This window comes from Delphinapterus leucas, chromosome 14 (genome assembly GCF_059928025.1).
Source record: "Delphinapterus leucas isolate spDelLeu-1000000601 "Yukka" chromosome 14, BTC_Dleu_Yukka2, whole genome shotgun sequence".
Taxonomy (NCBI): Eukaryota; Metazoa; Chordata; class Mammalia; order Artiodactyla; family Monodontidae; genus Delphinapterus; species Delphinapterus leucas.
In genome coordinates, this window is record NC_143142.1 from 8,321,306 (window position 1) to 8,342,646 (window position 21,341).

The 21,341-nt window shown below is 43.0% G+C and overlaps 1 protein-coding gene across 5 annotated transcripts in view; it reads right to left on the reverse strand.

Moving 5' to 3' along the window:
• The window catches only part of P2RX7 (purinergic receptor P2X 7), a 47,258-nt gene extending 26,265 nt beyond the window's left edge, over window positions 1-20,993 (reverse strand). Inside the window, exons 1-5 of one of the 5 annotated variants that reach the window (XM_022597817.3) lie at window positions 20,759-20,872; window positions 7,202-7,281; window positions 6,294-6,621; window positions 5,112-5,180; window positions 715-787 (exon numbers count right to left, since the gene is read on the reverse strand). In XM_022597817.3, coding sequence (XP_022453525.2) covers window positions 715-787; window positions 5,112-5,180; window positions 6,294-6,518 — 367 coding nt within the window. In that variant the 5' untranslated portion in view covers window positions 6,519-6,621; window positions 7,202-7,281; window positions 20,759-20,872. Of the gene's footprint in view, window positions 1-714; window positions 788-5,111; window positions 5,181-6,293; window positions 6,622-7,201; window positions 7,282-15,092; window positions 17,829-20,758 lie in introns of those variants that run through there. The other 4 variants (XM_022597820.3, XM_089894473.1, XM_022597816.3 and 1 more) reach the window with 4 other exon arrangements.
• Between the last annotated feature and the right edge of the window lie 348 nt (window positions 20,994-21,341).

Here is a 21,341-nt window from a genome sequence, read left to right on the forward strand (position 1 = left end):
AAATGGACTAGAACTTGGCTTCTAAACAGGCATCTGAGTCCCTCCAGGTGCATACAGCATGTACCAGGATGTACAGAGCCATGGAGTAAGCATGGCACATCTTCCTGGAGTATCAGTGTCATTAACAAATTTTTGAGGGGAAAGTTAAATAGTAAATAATATTAATGACCTCTCCACCAACTCAAATGCATATGTATTATGGGATGGAATTGAATATTCATATGCTTTTTTGTGTACAGGTGTATTATAAACAATGATGGTTTTTACTTTTTCTTTTTTGTGGTAATTTTTTTATTACGTGCCTTAAGTTAAAACAAGAGCTTTGGAAATTCTGAAGGTTAATATTGTCCCCAGGTGCCCTGGGGGTGCACATTCATCCTTTTCAACCTTTGGGGAAATTCAAGAGGAAACACTTAGAACACTCAGATGATGCTATGGGCCATTCAGTTTTTCTATCAATGAGAAACCTGAAGGGGCTAATTCTGCAAGGTTTTCAGGAGCTGCTCTCACTGGGAGTTAGAGTCACATTCATAGTCAGCAGTTGGTCCTCTGGGTTCAGAGTCGAGGCATGGGGCAGGTACAGGCTCATCCATGGCCTGGGGAGGGTGGACGAAGGCAGCTGAGAGCCAGAGGCTAAAAATCTGGGCATCTCGAATGTCACCAAGGTTCTAGACCATCCACCCACGGGGTCTCAGGAAAAGAAACAGAACATACCTTTGCTCTTTGGGCCCATCCATCCCTTTTTACAACCCTGGTCAGAGGTACAGAGCGTCCTGCGGGTGGGGTACTGCAGAGAGAAGGACAAGGTAGTGGGGAATAAGCATCGTGTGTCCCTGCGATACAGAAGGGCAGATGTCTATGTCCACACAAAAGCTTGCACATAATGCCGAAAAAACGGGACAGCCCAAATATCCACCCGTAGATGAATGGACAAGTAAAATCCAGGACATTCATCCAGTGGAATGTTATCTGGCTGGCCACAAATACGAATGAATGAAGTACTGGTACCTGCTACGATGTAGATGAAACTTGAAACATGATGGATGCTAAGTGAAAGAAGCCAGATACGAAAGACCACATATTGTATGATTCTGTGTATATGAAATGTTCAGAACAGGCAAATCCATGGACAAAAGCGTGATCAGTGGTCGCAGGGGCTGAGGGAAGCGGGAATGGGAGTGACTGCTAATGGGTATGAAGTTTCATTTTGGAATAATGAAAATGTTCTGGAAACTGTTAGTGATAATGGCTGCACAGCTCAGTGAATATACTAAAAACCACTAAATGGTACACTTTAAAACGGTGAATTTTATGGTATGTGAATTACATCTCAATAAAAAATAAAAATTAATGAAATTCTAAGAAGCGTATGCCAGGGGCCACTTTCGGGGACAACCCTTGTGTTGGAGAGCAGGGGGCCTGGTTCAAGCAGCCCTGTGGCTCCAGAAACAAGTGAAGCAGACAGGCACAAAGTCTCAGCAGGAAATGTGGAAATAAAGGACTCCAGCCAGCACTCTCTCCTGGCCTAAGAAAATGAGGTCAATCAGCTTTCAATAAGAGCTGAGGACAGAATGAGGAAAAGAAAAATGAGATGACTTGGTTTATGCATACTCGGCTTCCCATTTTTCAGGGACCAGGTTTACCGGCCCATCTTGGGGAAACCAGAAGCTCTGTGAAAATAGCCTCTTCTGTGCAATTTTACAGAGCTTCAGGGGAGTCCCCAGGCTTGGACCCAGGTACAACCAGGTTCGGCAATAGCTGCACCATTTTCTAGCTGAGTGGCCTCAGCCAAGGAACTTTGCCTCTCTGAGCCTCAGTTTCCTTCCCTGTAAAAGGGAAATGAACAGATTTGTCTTATATGGTTTTTGTGAAAATTAAATGAATTATGATGAGAAAGGGTTTAGCACATGGCTCTTGTTCAGTGAACGTTTCCTGTAGTTTTCAATCTCTTTCATGTTCTCTTTTCTTCCCAAGTTGCTTTCTTCCTGTTACCCAGCATGTCCTTGGTTTGCTGCCCTTGTGACCTCCAACTACACTATGAACCGTTTGAATACAAGGCCTGGGTCATATCTTTGTAGTTTGAGTGCCTGACACATAGTGGGTCTTGATGAATGTGGAATGAAATGAATGAATGAACAAATGATCATTTACTGTGGCTCATGGGAAGCTATGTTGTTTTGATTATTGACTGGAAAGAAATCTCAGGAAAGAAGATAAACTGACTCTATTTTACTCTCCAAAAGAAATTCCAAAATTAAAAGAAAATAAAGACGTGGGACTTCCCTGGTGGCGCAGTGGATAAGACTCTGCGCTCTCAGTGCAGGGGGCCCGGGTTTGATCCCTGGTCAAGGAACTAGATCCCACATGCATGCTGCAGCTAAGAGTTCGCATGCCGCAACTAAGGAGCTGGCGAGCCGCAGCTAAGACCCAGTGCAACCAAATAAATAAATAATAAATAAATAAATATATTTTTTTAAAAGACGTTTTAATCATCTCTTTTTGTGGTTGTCACATGCGTTGATGATGGCCACAAATTCTTTGTCGCTCTTGCCATTGGGAGGTAGAGGGTTTCCCCTTCCCTTTGAAGCTGGGCTGGCTCTGACCAAATAACCAACAGAAGGCAGTGGAAGTAATGCTGTGTCAGCTCTAGTACTGAGCCTGGGAGGCCTGGAAGCTTCTTTTGGCTTGGGGGAACCTGAGCTGCTATGAGGAAGTTTAGAAAGACTATGCGGAGAGACTCTGAAAGGAGGAGAAGCCTTGAGAGTCCCCGGAGAGGAAGAGAAGGCCAGCCATCCCGGTACCCCAGCTGAGCCTCCGAATGGTGCTAGCCCCAGCCGCTATCCGACTGCAGCGCCGTGAGAGATCCCATGCAGATCCCAAGATCAGCAGAACTGCCCAGCTAAGGTCAGTCAACCACTGAACTGAGCTCATAAAATGCTTGTTGCTTTAAGTCCACCAGGTTCAGGGTAGTTTGTTATGCAGCAATAGATAATTATAACCAATGTCTCTTCATTTTGGTGTACCGCTGGGGTTTGGCCACATTTACTGAGTCAAGCCCTGTCCTTGACTTCCACCTCTTGATCAGAGTTAGGGTGGGTGTCAGTATGCAAAGAGAGGAGGCGAATATCCCATTAGAGCAACCCAAACCAGCTTGGGTCACAGGTTAAAATCCCAAGAGTTACATAGTGTTCTCTGGGCTGCTCTTTGAGTTCCAGTCAGTCTGAGTGACATCCTGTCTGAGAAAGAGTAACTTGTCATTTGAACCGTCACAGCTCGCATTTATCCAGTGTTTACAATGTATCATGCCTTGTTTCCAGCCTGTCACAGAGATTCGCTCATTTGTTTCAAAAATCCTAAGAGCTAGGTTTTGTAATTAGCCCCATTTTGCAAATGAACCTATCAAGGTACAGAGTGGTGAAGCCATCTGCCCAAAGTCACAAAGCTAATACGTCAAGTATTAAACCATTTACAGTCTAGCTCCTAAATCCAGGCTCTGGGCTACCCTAACTGTCTTCCTTACCACTCTCAGTAACTTGAAAAGTGCTGTGAGGGACTTCCCTGGTGGTCAAGTGGTTAGGACTCCGAGCTCTCACTGCTGAGGGCACGGGTTCAACCCCTGGTCGGGGAACAAAAATCCCACAAGCCGCAGCAAGCCAAAAAAAGAAAAGAAAAGAAAAGCATCTGTGCAAAGTACCACAGGGGTGGAGGGTAAGTAGCAATTCCAGAGTATGGGACAAAAGGGAAGCAAACTGGCCCCAAACTGGATACAATTTTGGATGCTGCCGGGAAGGGAGGTGGGAGGGAGTGTTTAGTTGGACTGTCGCCCGCTACTTCGTTAGAGTAGCAGGAACATTTAAGGGGAGATGGGGGCAAGATAAACATAGAGAGGTCTCCTTTTAGGGGAACGTTATTGAGATAGACACCAAGGGAATGTTAGCTTGTTTCCAAGTTTAGGTAGAAATGACGCCAAAGACTGTAATGAGATAGAGCTTATCCACCCTGATCTCTCAGACACTCAGAAATCTAGGCCTTGTCACCAGAGTAGGCTGACGAGCAAGACCCACAGGCAAGGCTGGTCTTCCCCACAGGCTGGGGACCCGCTCAATATTGCCACAGCGTTGTGCCCCTCAGTTGGGACGGTCCCTGGTAAAGCGCAGGTGTGTTACTCGAGAGGGGAACAGCAGGAGTGTGTTGCCTAGACAAATTTTGCTATAGACAAACTTACCAGAATAGCTAGTTATCATTTTACAGAGCAGAGAGCAGGACTGGGATGGGACAGAATAGGACCAGTATGTTTTGATAGGGAAGAAAGTTTTCCAGAAAAAGTAGGGGAAGGTGGAGAGTACGGAGAGGGCAATGCTCCTATGTCTCCCGCCTTCACCACTACCCACTCCCGCCTTCACCACTACCCACTCCCGCCTTCACCACTACCCACTAGCCATGTCTCCCGCCATCACCACTACCACCCATGCAGTCTGGGAAAGACTGCATGGGTGGTAGTGGTGACGGCAAGAGACATGGGAGCATTCCTACCTGATATAGAGCCTAAAACTCTAAGAAGTGGGATGAAAAATCAAACTTGATTCCCAGGCTGGCCCTGCAGGCAGTTCACAGTGGACCGTGGCAGAGGCTGTGAACGAGGACAACTGGATTCTAAGCTTGGCTCTGCCTCCAGCAAGCTGTGTGACATCGGGGAGGTCACTGAACCTCTCTGATCTTTGTGCTGACCTGTAAAATGGGGCTGGGAATGCTGTTACCCCCCTGAAGTTGAAGTGAGGCTCCACTGAAACATGAGGTGCTGTGCAAAGGTCAAGGATCCCTGTTGTCATGAGCTGCACAGGGAGTGAGCGATGGAGAAAGCGGGCCTTGAGCTGCACAGGCTCCTAGTGCTGGAGCTGGAGACCCAGGGGGACAGATCGAGATCTGGTGGTTACAGAGGGAGAACTACAACATCTTCTCACCCTTTCCACCCAGCCCAGATCTACACCCCTGCTTTGTAGCAAGCAGAGGCTCAGTAAATATTTGCAGGCTCCAAAACACGCCTGGTGTAAGTTTCCATTTCCTCTGACCTGTGTCTCCTCCAGGAACTCTTGTCACTCATCACATCTTACCTCAGGACACAACCCTTGCTCTTGGCCTTCTATCTTGAGAAAGTTTGTCATCACAAAAAAAGAGTTGCCCTGCAGAGAAAAAGGAGAGAAGGCAAATGTAAAGCCATTGAGAACAGAACTACTTAATCATAGTAATCCAGCTGGCCAAGTGCCTGGGGGCAAACCTTTCCACTCTTCTAAGTTTCAGTCTAGAAATCAGGATCTGGAAGCAACTGACAGCCCTGAGGCCTAATATCAAAGCTGGATGAGCCGCCCTGCTGAGCTGAGGGAGAGCAGAACAGTTCAAATTGATTGAGCATTGGTTTTCCATTCCAGCCTCAAAAGCAGCCTTTTCATTTTTTGGACACAGTGAAATCCCATTAAGTTGAAATTCAAGAGACCTGGGGAGGCGGAGGTGGAGGTGTCACCTCCATCAGAACGCTGTTCAGATTATCCAGGACTTTAATGAAAGGGCAGTAGGTCATACCACCACCTGGGAAATAGCTGGAGGTTTTAATGACCCACTGTTAGAGACAAAAACGGATAGCAGCTTGGCTTTTATGGTTTCGAAAAGCTTTCCAGCTCCCAAGGGCTGCCAACGTGCCCTTTTGTCCCTCCAACCCCCATCTGTTCTTTTTTGTTCTCAACCCCACTTCAGTTTCTCCCTTTTGAGCATTCTACTTTCATTTTCTCTTCTTGCAAATTGAGACAATCTCATGCCCTTTCTCTGTGAGCCACACCCTTCCTTTCCCTTGTGCAAAACTGTACCCAAGAGTGTTTTTCTGGAGACATTTTTGTTGATAAAATGTCACACAAACAATATAGAAGGGCTGGTCCCCTCTAGGCAGAAAGTTCTTTACCTTTCTGGATCTAGGCAAAGTTTGCTGACTTGATGGCCCTGCTTCTGAAAAACTGTGTATAAATCAAGTGTGAGTGAATCAAATCATGTTTTCAATGCACCAGGACACACTGCTATTTTGAGAAACCCTGTAGGACTTGATAAAGCAAAGAATCATCTCCTTCGAGTTGCTGGATCTGACCCAATTTTGCAATTTTTAGGTTTTCTCAGTTGGGATTTTCATAGAGCTTTTTAAATGGGGCCAGTGTTTTTCTGGAGTGAGGCTCTAGGTCCCAGGGAGGGGTGCGAGGTCCTGGGGACAGTGACCAGGGACGATTCCTGAGAGGATGCTGGTAAGTGCTCACCTGCAAGGGGACAGTGTAATCTGCCGTGTCGAAGACATTCCACACTACCTTCTTCAGTCCGTTCTCCATAATCTCCTTTTTCACCTTTGCCACCCCTTTCACCTTGGCATGCACAGAACTGATGACAGGTTCTTTCCATTGGTACAGCCTGTCATTCACCAAAGCAAAGCTAAATGGCAGACACAGAAAAGCATCAATGGTTTTCTCAAGTGAGGCACAGTGCATTGGTTTTGGATGCAGGTTCCGAAAGTCATCTCCATTAAAATCCTAGCTTTGCTGGGTGACTTCGGGCAAGTGACTTGCCTTCTCTGTGACTCATTTTCCTTACCTGTAAAATGGGAAGAATAGTCATACCTACCTCATAGGGTTGTTGTGAGGATGGAACAAGATATGCATGCAAACTCCATAGCGCTATATCTGGAGCATAGTGAGCTTTCACTACATAGAAACTATTGGCCCCAATACCAACCTCTAATACTGCCTAATATACACCCTAATTTATAGGTTGCCTTCTCAAATACCAAAGTCCACCCCAGGCTGGTCCACCAGCTTTGTTTTGGGACTCAGTAACACATGAGCATCTTTTTAAGGGTGTGTCCAGCAGGTCAGCCTCCTGTCTTCCAGAAACACCCACCTGATTTACAAATAATATTGATAATAGCAGCTACCCTTTATTGAGCACTTAGTACATGCCATGTGCTCTGTATGCATCCTCTCCTTTAATGTTCACAACAGCACTAGGAGATAGCGGCTGTAATCATCACCCTTTTGTAGATGAGGGAGTGGGCTCAGAGAGGTGCAGGAACTTGCCCAAGGTTACACAGGTAGTCAGTGGCAGGACTGAGGTCCTTGATTGGTCTACCTTATAGCCCAGAGCCAGACCTCTTAGCCATGTGCTATACTTGTACCTGCATCATGTGGCTCTGCCTCTGGTTTCCTGCCTTTTGATCCATTCATTAGCCGTTAATATCTTCTTTAGAATACGAATCTAAATTATATGGTGGGGGGGAAGAGAGGGAGAAAGTGGAATTGATAACTAAAAATGGTAGATTCCATCCCCATTTATCTCTTTTCCCTGTCTCCCATTGCCCTGAATAATTGAGTTTATTTTATTTTTTATTTTGGGGTTTTTTTTTGGCCATGCCATATGGCACATGGGATCCTAGTTCCCTGACCAGGGATTGAACCCACGCCCCCATGCAGTGGAAGCATGGAGTCTTAACCACTGGACTGCCAGGAAAGTCCCTTAAGAGTTTATTTTAAATGCTTTGTTTATTCATTTGGCAGGTACCTATTTTGGTCTCTTCCCTCTGCTCAGTCTCTGCTATCTGAATGATATTAGGAAGTCTAAGCCAATGGCTGCCCTCTATGAGCTGACATTGGGAAACCAAGACACAGTGGGCCAAGGCTTGGTCCCAGCCGTTCTCAACCTTGGCTGTACAGTATAATTACTTAGGGAGCTTTCAAAATTGCAGCTCCCCAGTCTTATCCCTGGAAACTCTGATTCAGAAGGTCTGGAGAGTTAACCAGGTACCTATATATTTTTCCAAAGTTGATTTTAATGCACTGCCAGGGTTGAGGACCCGTGGGACACTCACGGAAAGACAGGTCACATTTGGCAATATGAAGTACTGTACATTTGAAATGCATTCCCCACGCCCCAACAATTCCACTCTTAGGTACATGCCCCAGAGAAACCCTCAAACATGTGCCCAAGGAGTCATATACAAGAAAGTATAAAGTTGTACTATTTGTAATAGGGAAAACTGGAAATAACCTAAATGTCTTTGAACATTGAATGGGTGAATAAATTGTTGGATTCATCCAATGGGATGTTCTGCAACAGTGAAAATGAATGGAGAGCTGCTTGTATCAATATGGAAATAACATAATATTGAGTAAACAAAGCATGCCACAGAATGAGAGAAAGTTTAAAGAAATTCAAAAAACATTATATACTTAAACAAATACCTGTCCACGCATATTCATAGCAGCACTATTCACAATAGTCAAAAGGTGGAAACAATCAAAATGTTCATTAAAAGATGAATGGATAAACAAAATGTGGTCTATCCAAACAATGGAATATTATCTACCCACAAAAAGGAATGAAAGGATGCACATGTTATACTGTGGATGAACCTCAAAAAACATTCTGCCAAGTGAAAGAAGACAGACACAAAAGGCCACTTAGTGTATGATTCCACTTATATAAAATGTCCAGAATAGGTAAATCCATTGACACCAAGAGTGGATTTATGGCTGCCAGGGGCTGGGGAAAGAGGTAAATTGGAAGTAACTGCATAATGAAGTTTGCGTTTTGGGAGATAAAAATGTTTTGGAACTAGATAGAGGTGGTGGTTGCACAGCATTGTGAAGGCACTAAATGCCACTGACTTGTTCACTTTAAATCGTTAATTTTTATGTTCTATGAATTTCACCTCAATTAAAAAGGGAAAACAGAAAACTCCCACAAGCCTCTTAGATAGATAGCCTCATCCATCAGAGGGCAGACAGCAGAAGCAAGAACTACAATCCTGCAGCCTGTGGAACAAAAACCACATTCACAGAAAGATAGACAAGATGAAAAGGCAGAGGGCTATGTACCAGATGAAGGAACAAGATAAAACCCCAGAAAATCAGAATAATGATAGTGAAGATGATCCAGGACCTCGGAAAAAGAATGGAGGCAAAGATCGAGAAGATGCAAGAAATGTTTAACAAAGACCTAGAAGAATTAAAGAACAAACAAACAGAGATGAACAATACAATAACCGAAATGAAAACTACCCTAGAAGGAATCAATAGCAGAATAACTGAGGCAGAAGAATGGATAAGTGACCTGGAAGACAGAATGGTGGAATTCACTGCTGTGGAACAGAATAAAGAAAAAAGAATGAAAAGAAATGAAGACAGCCTAAGAGATGTCTGGGACAGCATTAAATGCAACAACATTCGCATTATAGGGGTCCCAGAAGGAGAAGAAAGAGAGAAAGGACTCGAGAAGATATTTGAAGAGATTATAGTCGAAAACTTCCCTAACATGGGAAAGGAAATAGCCACCCAAGTCCAGGAAGCACAGAGAGTCCCATACAGGATAAACCCAAGGAGAAACACGCTGAGACACATAGTAATCAAATTGGCAAAAATTAATGACAAAGAAAAATTATTGAAAGCAGCAAAGGAAAAATGACAAATAACATACAAGGGAACTCCCATAAGGTTAACAGCTGATTTCTCAGCAGAAACTCTAAAAGCCAGAAGGGAGTGGCATGATATACTTAAAGTGATGAAAGGGAAGAACCTACAAACAAGATTACTCTACCGGCAAGGATCTCATTCAGATTCGATGGAGATATCAAAAGCTTTACAGACAAGCAAAAGCTAAGAGAATACAGCACCCCCAAACCAGCTCTACAACAAATGCTAAAGGAACTTCTCTAAGTGGGAAACACAAGAGTTTCCCAAACAAAACACAAATGTTTTGTTCCCACAAAAACAAACCCAAAACAATTAAGAAAATGGTAATAAGAACATACATATCAATAACTACCGTAAACGTGAATAGATTAAATGCTCCAACCAAAAGACACAGGCTCGCTGAATGGATACAAAAACAAGACACATATATATGCTGTCTACAAGAGACCCACTTCAGACCTAGGGACACATACAGACTGAAAGTGAGGGGATGGAAAAAGATATTCCATGCAAATGGAAATCAAAAGAAAGCTGGAGTAGCAATGCTCCTATCAGATGAAATAGACTTTCAAATAAAGAATGTTGCAAGAGACAAGGAAAGACACTATATAATGATCAAGGGATCAATCCAAGAAGAAGAAATAACAATTATAAATATATATGCACCCAACATAGGAGCACCTCAATATATAAGGCAACTGCTAACAGCTATAAAAGAGGAAATCAACAGTAACACAGTAATAGTGGGGGACTTTAACACCTCACTTACACCAATGGACAGATCATCCAAGCAGAAAATTAATAAGGAAACACAAGCTTTATATGACACAACAGACCAGATAGACTTAATTGATATTTATAGAACATTCCATCCCAAAGCAGCAGATTACACTTTCTTCTCACGTGTGCACGGAACATTCTCCAGGATAGATCACATCCTGGGTCACAAATCAAGCCTCAGTAAATTTAAGAAAATTGAAATCATATCAAACATCTTTTCTGACCACAATGCTATGAGATTAGAAATCAATTACAGGGAAAAAAACGTAAAAAACACAAACACATGGATGCTAAACATACGTTACTAAATAACCAAGAGATCACTGAAGAAATCAAAGAGGAAATAAAAAAATACCTAGAGACAAATGACAATGAAAACATGACGATCCAAAACCTATGGGATGCAGCAAAAGGAGTTCTAAGAGGGAAGTTTATAGCTATACAAGCCTACCTCAAGAAACAAGAAAATCTCAAATAAACAATCTAGCGTTACACCTAAAGGAACTAGAGAAACAAGAACAAACAAAACCCAAAGTTAGCAGAAGGAAAGAAATCATAAAGATCAGAGCACAAATAAATGAAATAGAAACAAAGAAAACAATAGCAAAGATCAATAAAACTAAAAGCTGGTTCTTTGAGAAGATAAACAAAATTGATAAACCATTAGCCAGACTCATCAAGAAAAAGAGGGAGAGGACTCAGATCAATAAAAATAGAAATGAAAAAGGAGAAGTTACAACAGACACCGCAGACATACAAAGCATCCTAAGAGACTACTACAACTACAAGCAACTCTATGCCAATAAAATGGACAACCTGGAAGAAACAGACAAATTCTTAGAAAGGTATTACCTTCCAAGACTGAACCAGGAAGAAATAGAAAATATGAACAGACCAATCACAAGTAATGAAATTGAAACTGTGATTAAAAATCTTCCAACAAACAAAAGTCCAGGACCAGATGGCTTCACAGGTGAATTCTATCAAACAAGAGAAGAGCTAACATCCATCCTTGTCAAACTCTTCCAAAAAATTGCATAGGAAGGAAAACTCCCAAACTCATTCTGTGAGGCCACTGTCACCCTGATACCAAAACCAGACAAAGATACTACAAAAAAAGAAAATTACAGACCAATATCACTGATGAATATAGATGCAAAAATCCTCAACAAAATACTAGCAAACAGAATCCAACAACACATTAAAAGGATCATACACCATGATCAAGTGGGATTTATCCCAGAGATGCAAGGATTCTTCAATATACACAAATCAATCAATGTGATACACCATATTAACAAATTGAAGAATAAAAACCATATGATCATCTCAATAGATGCAGAAAAAGCTTTTGACAAAATTCAACACCCATTTATGACAAAAACTCTCCAGAAAGTGGGCATAGAGAGAACCTACTTCAACATAATAAAGACCATATACGACAAACCCGCAGCAAACATCATTCTCAATGGTGAAAAACTGAAAGCATTTCCTCTAAGATCAGGAACAAGACAAGGATGTCCACTCTCACCACTATTATTCAACATAGTTTTGGAAGTCCTAGCTATAGCAATCAGAGAAGAAAAAGAAATAAAAGGAAAACAAATTGGAAAAGAAGAAGTAAAACTGTCACTGTTTGAAGATGACATGATACTATACATAGAGAATCCTAAAAATGCCACCAGAAAACTACTAGAGCTAATCAATGAATTTGGTAAAGTTGCAGGATGTAAAATTAATGCACAGAAATCTCTTGCATTCCTATACACTAATGATGAAAAATCTGAAAGAGAAATTAAGGAAACACTCCCATTTACCCCTGCAACAAAAAGAATGAAATACCTAAGAATAAACCTACCTAGGGAGACAAAAGACCTGTATGCAGAAAACTATAAGACCCTGATGAAAGAAATTAAAGATGATACCAACAGATGGAGAGATATACCATGTTCTTGGATTGAAGCAATCAATATTGTGAAAATGACTATACTACCCAAAGCAAGCTACAGATTCAATGCAATCCCTATCAAATTACCAATGGCATTTTTTACAGAACTAGAACAAAAAATCTTAAAATTTGTATGGAGACACAAAAGACCCCGAATAGCCAAAGCAGTCTTGAGAGAAAGAAGCATTGCTGGAGGAATCAGACTCCCTGACTTCAGACTATACTACAAAGCTACAGTAATGAAGACAATATGCTACTGGCACAAAAACGAAATATAGATTAATGGAACGAGATAGAAAGCCCAGAGATAAACCCACGCACCCATGGTCAACTAATCTATGACAAAGGAGGCAAGGATATACAATGGAGGAAAGTGAGTCTCTTCAATAAGTGGTGCTGGAAAAACTGGACAGCTATATGTAAAAGAATGAACTTAGAACACTCCCTAACACCATACACAAAAATAAACTCAAAATGGATTCGAGACCTAAATGTAAGACCGGACACTATAAAACTCTTAGAAGAAAACATAGGAAGAACACTCTTTGACATAAATCACAGCAAGATCTTTTTTGATCCACCTCCTAGAGTAATGGAAATAAAAACAAAAATAAACAAATGGGACCTAATGAAACTTCAAAGCTTTTGCACAGCAAAGGAAACCATAAACAAGACGAAAAGACAACTCTCAGAATGGGAGAAAATACTTGCAAACCAATCATCAGAGAAAGGATTAACCTCCAAAATATATAAACAGCTCATGCAGTTCAATATTAAAAAAACAAACAACCCAATCCAAAACTGGGCAGAAGACCTAAATAGACATTTTTCCAAAGAAGACATACAGATGGCCAAGAGGCACATGAAAAGCTGCTCAACATCACTCATTATTAGAGAAATGCAAATCAAAACTACAATGAGGTATCACCTCACACCAGTTAGAATGGGCATCATCAGAAAATCTACAAACAACAAATGCTGGAGAGGGTGTGGAGAAAAGGGAACCCTCTTACACTGTTGGTGGGAATGTAAATTGATACAGCCACTATGGAGAACAGTATGGAGGTTCCTTAAAAAACTAAAAATAGAATTACCATATGACCCAGCAATCCCACTACTGGGCATATACCCAGAGAAAGCCATAATTCAAAAAGACACATGCACCCCAATGTTCATTGCAGCACTATTTACAATAGCCAGGTCATGGAAGCAGCCTAAATGCCCATCGACAGACGAATGGATAAAGAAGTTGTGGTACCTATATACAATGGACTGTTACTCAGCCATAAAAAGGAACGAAATTGAGTCATTTGTTGAGACATGGATGCATCTAGAGACTGTCATACGGAGTGAAGTAAGTCAGAAAGAGAAAAACAAATAACATATATTAACGCATATGTGTGGAACCTAGAAAATGGTACAGATGAACCATTTTGCAGAGCAGAAATTGAGACACAGAAGTAGAGAAAAAAACGTATGGACACCAAAGGGGGAAAGCGGCGGTGGGAGGTGAGGTGGTGGGATGAATTGGCAGATTGGGATTGACATGTATACACTGATGTGTATAAAATGGATGACTAATAAGAACCTGCTGTATAAAAAAAATTAAATTAAGAAAGGAAAAAATATTTTTTATAGGTATAGACATACGTTGTAGAAGTATTAAAACAAACATAGAGGGCTTCCCTGGTGGCGCAGTGGTTGAGAGTCCGCCTGCTGATGCAGGGGACACGGGTTCGTGCCCTGGTCTGGGAAGATCCCACATGCCGCGGAGCGGCTGGGCCCGTGAGCCGTGGCCGCTGAGCCTGCGCGTCCGGAGCCTGTGCTCTGCAACGGGAGAGGCCACGGCAGTGAGAGGCCCGCGTACCGCAGGAAAAAAAGAAAACATAGAATAACAAACACCAAATTCAAGGGGGATATTTATAAGGGAAGATGAAAGAGAATGGGATAAAGGCTAGGTTTTCAGGGAGCAAAAACTGGGTTAGTAATTAAGTTGGATGGTCCTACCTGAGTGTTTATTATTCTCGATATATTTTCGTATTTCTATAACATTTATCAATAAAGCTCATCAAGAAAGACGCTGGGTTGGCCTTCCCTGGTGGTGCAGTGGGTAAGACTCCACACTCCCAATGCAGGGGGCCTGGGTTTGATCCCTGGTTCAGGAACTAGATCCCACATGCATGCCTCAACTAAGAGTCTGCATGCTACAACTAAGAGTCCGCATGCCGCAACTAAAGATCCCACATGCCGAAACGAAGATCCCACGTGCTGCAGTTAAGACCTGGCGCAGCCTAAATAAATAAATATATTTTTTAAAAAATGAAAGCAGTGAGAGGCCCGCGTACCGCAAAAAAAAAAAAAAAAAAAAAAATTAAAATGCTTCAGAGATGTGTCAAAGGAAAAAAAAAGGAAGAGAAAGAGTTTGCAGTATCCTGCCCTATGGAAAGAACATTCTAATGACTGTCCCAGCAGCTCTCTCCTCACCTGCTTGGTGACTCAGACAAGCCATGCCACCTCTCTGGGCCATGGATTTAGTCCCTGAATCAGGGGATATCTGCCTGGCTCCCTAATCCCTATGACCTTTTGGCTCTAAGAAGGTACTATTCTCTGCATTCTGAAGAGGGCAAAACCACTGGTCCCTGGAGCGAACAGGGCAGCTGGGGTTTCAGCCGGACCTTGTAGGATGAGTAGAGAGGGGGGAGAGGAAAGCTGAAGAGTCTGGGAAGGTGGCAGAGAATGAATGTGATAGAAGTCTGGGTCCTCACAGGCCAGGCTGGCTGAAGAGAAGAGCTGTAGAGGGGCAGAGGAGGGAAGGATGGAGAGTGAGGTCAGCCCGGGGAGTCCTCAGTGGCACACTGCACCTGACTCACCAGATGTAGAGCAAGGTGCCCACTATGAAGAGCTTCTTCAGAGTCCCAATCCATAAGTTTTCAATGAGAACAACTTTCGCAGACGTATGCTGGCAACTCAGGGGGAATTGACTGTATGCCATGGTAAGAGAGTCCTCAAAGCACCACGAGGAGGAAGTGCCTCTCAGCAAAGCCTGACTTGCCCTCACAGAGCTCACTGAACAAAGGTAACACTAGAGTGAAAGGATCTGACCTGAAAGTGAACTACCCTTCCATCCAGTTAACTGACGCTTACCCCGGGGGCCAATAGATATTTTCGTGGGCCTCCAAGAGAACCATTGGTCCTGGACCCTCTGTGCCTCATGGAGAAGTTGAGCCTGCATCCTCTGTGTCTTATATTTAAAATCCCAGGAGAAGAATCTGATTATGTCCAACCCTGATCCATTCAGCGGTAGGCGGAGGTCAGGAAAGGGCCAGGGGCAGCCAGAGATTCACTGAGAAGAAAGTGGAGGAGAGCCTGCATCCCCAAGGCAAGTTAGATGCCAGTTGTGTTAGTTTCCCTTTGCTGCTGTAACAAACCACCATGAACTTTGTGACTTAAAATAACAGAAACATTTTTCTCTTAGTTTTGGGGGTCAGATGCCTAGAATCATTCTTACAGGACGAAAATCAAGGTGATGGCAGGCCTGGCCCCTTCTGGAGCTCCACTAGAGAGTCTGTTCTCATCTCTTCCAGCTTCTGGAGACTGCCTTGGCATCCCTGGGCTCGCAGCCGCATCACTCCAACCTCAGCTCCTCTTGTCACATCTCCTTTTTTTGATTTTGACCCTCTTGCCTCCCCTTTATAAGGACCCTTGTGATCACACTGGGGCCACTCAGATAATCAAGAATAATCTGTCCATCTCGAGACCTTGAACTTAATCACATCTTCAAAGTTCCTTTTGCCACAGAAGGTGACATATTGACAAGTTCCAGAGATTAGGACATGGAAATTTTGGTGTGGGGCAGGGAGGCATTATTCAGCCTGTTCTACTCTGCCCTGCCTTTCCTTGAGCTAGCTAGTGAGAGGGTTCAGTTTCTTGTTACCCACGGCTTGGCTAAGACATCACCCGCCCTTCTAATACCCTTTGACTATTGCACTTCTTCTGCACCATCTAGCATACCTGGAAAACCCTTCCTTTTCATACTTCCCGAACTATGTCCCCCTCATTCAAAAAACGCCTACTGCAGAACACAATACTTTCTACGCATCCTACTGTATGGAGAGCACAGAGTGTGTCCCAACCTATTAGTTAACATTTACCAGCTAGAGGAAATATAACGGATACATGTAAAGGCATTGAGCTCCAAAACTCAGTGATGCAAATACAGGCCATGGACCACCCAGATTGGCAGAGGTTTATCTTAGAGGCCCAAAATTTTAAATAGCTCTAAACCCATATTAACCAATGTTATGTTATATCATCTAGAAAACAAAACCCAAAAAACTAGTGTTGTCTAAAACTTTGGTGAGAGAAGTAGAATATTCCACTTGAGGGCGGTGATAAGCCAATGCCCTATGCCCTAATTAGGCAGCAAGCAGTAGGAGCCCCGAGTTCAGGTCTTATAAGCCACATTTTTTAAGAGAATCCCTTTTGCTGTTGTAAAAGTAGAAGTTTCACAGAAAAGCACAAAGAACATGAAAAGATTCCAACGTTCTCCCTCCCAGAGGTTTTCACTGTTGAAATTTTGAGAGTATCTTCCAGATGTCTCTTTATGCCCCCACCTAGACACACAAACATGGCCATGCTCTACATGCTATTATATAACCTGCTGTTTTTACTCAATAATATGTTATTAACTCTTTCCACAACAGTATTGATAAATGTATGATAAAGATAGATCTATGATATGTAACCACTTTGAATAGTTATGGAGTATTCTAGTATTCAGGTTGGAACATATGAAATTGCCCATTTTGTAGACCAAAACAGTAGAATATTGGCAATTTCATACGGTTCAGCCTAAGAAGTGAATTGTGAAAATTTGCCAGCTGGTCTCTTACTGATGGATATTTAAATGGAACTTCTGTTCATTTTTCCCACTTATAAACATTTTTGATAATCTTGATATAGCTTTTACTACATGCCAAGCACTCTTCTAAGTGTATATTAATAATAAATATTAACTCTTTCAATCCTAACCTCCCCCAAAATAATCCTGTAAAGAAGCTATAGTGTTACCCCCACCTTATAGCTGAACAAACTGTGGCACAGAGAAAGTGTGCCCAAGTTCACATAGTGCTATAGACTGAATGTTTGAGACCCCCCAAAATTCATAAGTTGAAACCTAACCCTTATGCGTTTGTATGAGGAGGTGGGGCCTTTGGGAAGTGAATAGGTCATGAAGGTGGAGCCCTTACGAATGGGATTAGTGCCCTTATAAAAGAGGCCCCAGAAAAACTTCACGTCTTCTTCCATGTGAGGATACAGCAAAAAGATGACCATCTATGAACCAGGAAGCGGGTTCTCACCAGATACCATATCTGCTGGTGCATTGATCTTGGAATTTCCAGCTTCTAGAACCATGAGAAATAAATTTCTGTTGTTTATAAGCTACTCAGTCTATGGCATTTTGTTATAGTGGCCCCAGTGAACTAAGACACATAGTAAATAGCAAAACTGGCTCCACAGCTTATGCTCTTTTGTGTGCTATTGTAAATGGAATTGTTTTCTTAATTTCTTTTATAGATTGCTCATTGTGGGTGTATAGAAACACAACGGATTTTTTTTTTTTTTTTTTTGCGGTAGGTGGGTCTCTCACTGTTGTGGCTTCTCCCGTTGCGGAACACAGGCTCCGGACGCGCAGGCTCAATGGCCATGGCTCACGGGCCCAGCCGCTCCGTGGCATGCAGAATCTTCCCGGACCAGGGCACGAACCCGCAGATCTTAACCACTGGACCACCAGGGAAGGCCACAGCAGTGAGAGGCCTGCGTACCGCAAAAAAAAAAAAAAAAAAAAAGAGTAGACCCCGCTCGCTGCAACTAGAGAAAGCCTGCGCTCAGCAACAAAGACCCAACACAGCCAAAAATAAATAAATAAATAAATAAATAAATAAAAGAATCTTTTCACACCTGAGGTAAATTTACACCTTAAAATAAATTTCTGGGTCAAAGGATGTGCACATTTTTTATCTTGATTCATTTTGCCAAACGACAAAAACTTGAAGTACTTCCTGTTTTCACCAGCAAAGCAAGAGTGCATGTACCACAACCCTCAGAATGGGAGGAAATATTTGCAAATGAAGCAGCTGACAAAGGATTAATCTCCAAAATATACAAGTAGCCCATGCAGCTCAATATCAAAAAAAACACAACCCAATCCAAAAATGGACGGAAGACCTTTCTCCAAAGAAGACATACAGATGGCCAACAAACACATGAAAAGATGCTCAACATCACTAATCATTAGAGAAATGCAAATCAAAACCACAATGAGATATCACCTCACACCGGTCAGAATGGCCATCATTAAAATCTAGAAACAATAAATGCTGGAGAGGTTGTAGAGAAAAGGGAGCCTTCCTGCCCTGTTGGTGGGAATGTAAATTGATACAGCCACTATGGAGAACAGTATGGAGGTTCCTTAAAAAATGAAAAATAGAACTACCATATGACCCAGCCATCCCACTACTGGGCATATACGCTGAGAAAATTCAAAAAGACACATGTACTGGGGCTTCCCTGGTGGCGCAGTGGTTGAGAGTCCGCCTGCCGATGCAGGGGACACGGGTTCGTGCCCCGGTCCGGGAGGATCCCACATGCCGCGGAGCAGCTGGGCCCGTGAGCCATGGCCGCTGAGCCTGCGCGTCCGGAGCCTGTGCTCCGCAACGGGAGAGGCCACAGCAGTGAGAGGCCCGCGTACCGCAAAAAAAAAAAAAAAGCTACCATTTGCGAAGCTCTTACCCTATGCTAGGCATTGATAAGAGCTTGTCGTGCCTTTTCTTGTATAATTATAATATGTTAAGTGTCTTGATCAAGGAAACTTAGCCAGGTTTATGAAATAAGTTGCTTTAACTTTTAGCTGGTAAACTGCATTGTCTCTCTAATAGATACAAGTTATCATCATCACCACCATCACAAAGAACAAGGGGGCATTAGCCATTAGGGAAATATGAATCAAAATCACAACGAGATACTCACTAGGATGCCTATAATCCAAGAGACAATAACAAGTGATGATGAGGATGTGAAGGACTGGAACATACATTGTTGGTGGGAATATGAAATGGTGCAGCCACTGTGAAAAACAACTGGGTAGTTTCTCAAAAGATTAAAATTAGAGTTTAGGGGCTTCCCTGGTGGTGCAGTGGCTGAGAATCTGCCTGCCAATGCAGGGGACATGGGTTCGAGCCCTAGTCTGGGAGGATCCCACATGCCGCGGAGCAACTAGGCCCATGAGCCACAATTACTGAGCCTGCGTGTCTGGAGCCTGTGCTCCGCAACAAGAGAGGCCGCGATAGTGAGTGGCCCGCACACCGCGATGAAGAGTGGCCCCTGCTTGCCACAACTAGAGAAAGCCCTCGCACAGAAACGAAGACCCAACATAGCAAAAATAAAAAAATAAAAGTAAATAAATAAAATAAAATAAATAAAATAATAAAATAAAATTAAAGTTTACCAAGCGATCCACCAATTCCATTTTTAGGTACAGACCCAAGAAAACTGAAGACATGTTCATACAAAAATGTGTACACAAACGTTCACAGCAGCATTGTTCATCATAGCCGAAAATTGGAAACAACCCAAATTTCCACCCAAAAGTGGTATATCCATATAATGGAGTATTACTCAGCCAAAAAAAAAAAAAGGAGTGCAGTAGAGATACATATTCAAACATGGATGAACCTTGAAAACATAATGCTAAGTGGAAGAAGCCAGACACAAATGATCACATATTGCATGATTCCATTTATAATGAAATATCCAGAATATGCAAATCCATAGAGACAGAAAGTAGATCAGTGGGTGCCTGGAGCTGCAGGGGAATAAGAGGATTGAGAGTGATGGTTAAGGGATGAGGGAGTGGGTTGGTTTTTTTTTTTTTTGAGGCGATGAAAATATTCTAAAATTGATTGTGGTGATGGTTGCACAACTCTTTGAATATAGTAAAAGCTACTGAATTATACACTTTAAATGAGTGAGTTGAATGGTATGTGAATTATATCTCAATAAGTTGTTTAAAAAAAAAAAAAAGGAGCAAGGAGGGTCTTTCTGACCCTGGTGAGGACCTAAAGTTACATTTACACGTCTGGTCCTATTCCTACCCCTTAGTGGTGATGACTCGTGTAGATGCCAGCATTATCACCAGGCGTGACCTGAATCCTTGACTCCTCCCTGGGAATCCAGGGTGTTGCCCTGCATTTTCCCACCTGCCCCAGGCATGCCCTGCCCAGCTCGCCCCAGCAGTCCTGGGTTAGAACCAAAAGTGTCACCCTCCTTTCTCGTGGCTTCTCCCTGCAGGAAACTGGCAAACTCCCACCTGCTGCTTCCTCCCCTGACTCCCACTTCTCCCCAGCTTGCTGTGAGCCTCATGTCTCAGATTTTAAAACCACAGGGAATTCAGGATGTGCACAAGAAGATGGACCTTGAGGTTTTCTGTGCTGCCAGCCACTGCAGAGATTTAAGGTCATCCCCACAGCCCACTTACCTAATGTAGGAAAAGAACAACACATGGAAGAACCATTTAATGGTGCCATAATTCGTGCTCTGGATCCGGATGACTTTGTTTGTCTCATACTGGAAAACATCATTCCAGCTGCAACAGGCTGTCATGGTGAGAGGCTCGCTCTCCACTCGGGGCCGGACCAGGGCTCAACCCTCCCAGACCGGCCACAGCAGACCCAACAGTAAGAGGAAAATGAAACGTCCTTATTCTTAGCAGGAACCTTTAAGTTTGAGTTCCTCCAATGATGTCAGAGCCGGGGCGGGCACTGGCAGCTGCCCAAGATGTGGCTGAGAATAAACAAGAAAAGCCAAGTCCTACAGGCCCAGCTGGCAGATGTCCCCGCCCCAGCTGGCCTCCCCCAGAGGCCTGCACAAAGATGGTGTTCAAAGGAAAGGCATTTTAAGAATTCTGCCTTATCCCCTTTTTCCTTTCACTTTTTTGGGGCTCATTTCAGTTGGGGTAAAGGGGCAGCCCTTCAAATGTCAGGAGACCCAGAGCTTCCACTGTGCCTTAAGAAAGAGCCTAGATCTTTCCATTGCCTCAAGCCCCACTCAGAGACTGATTA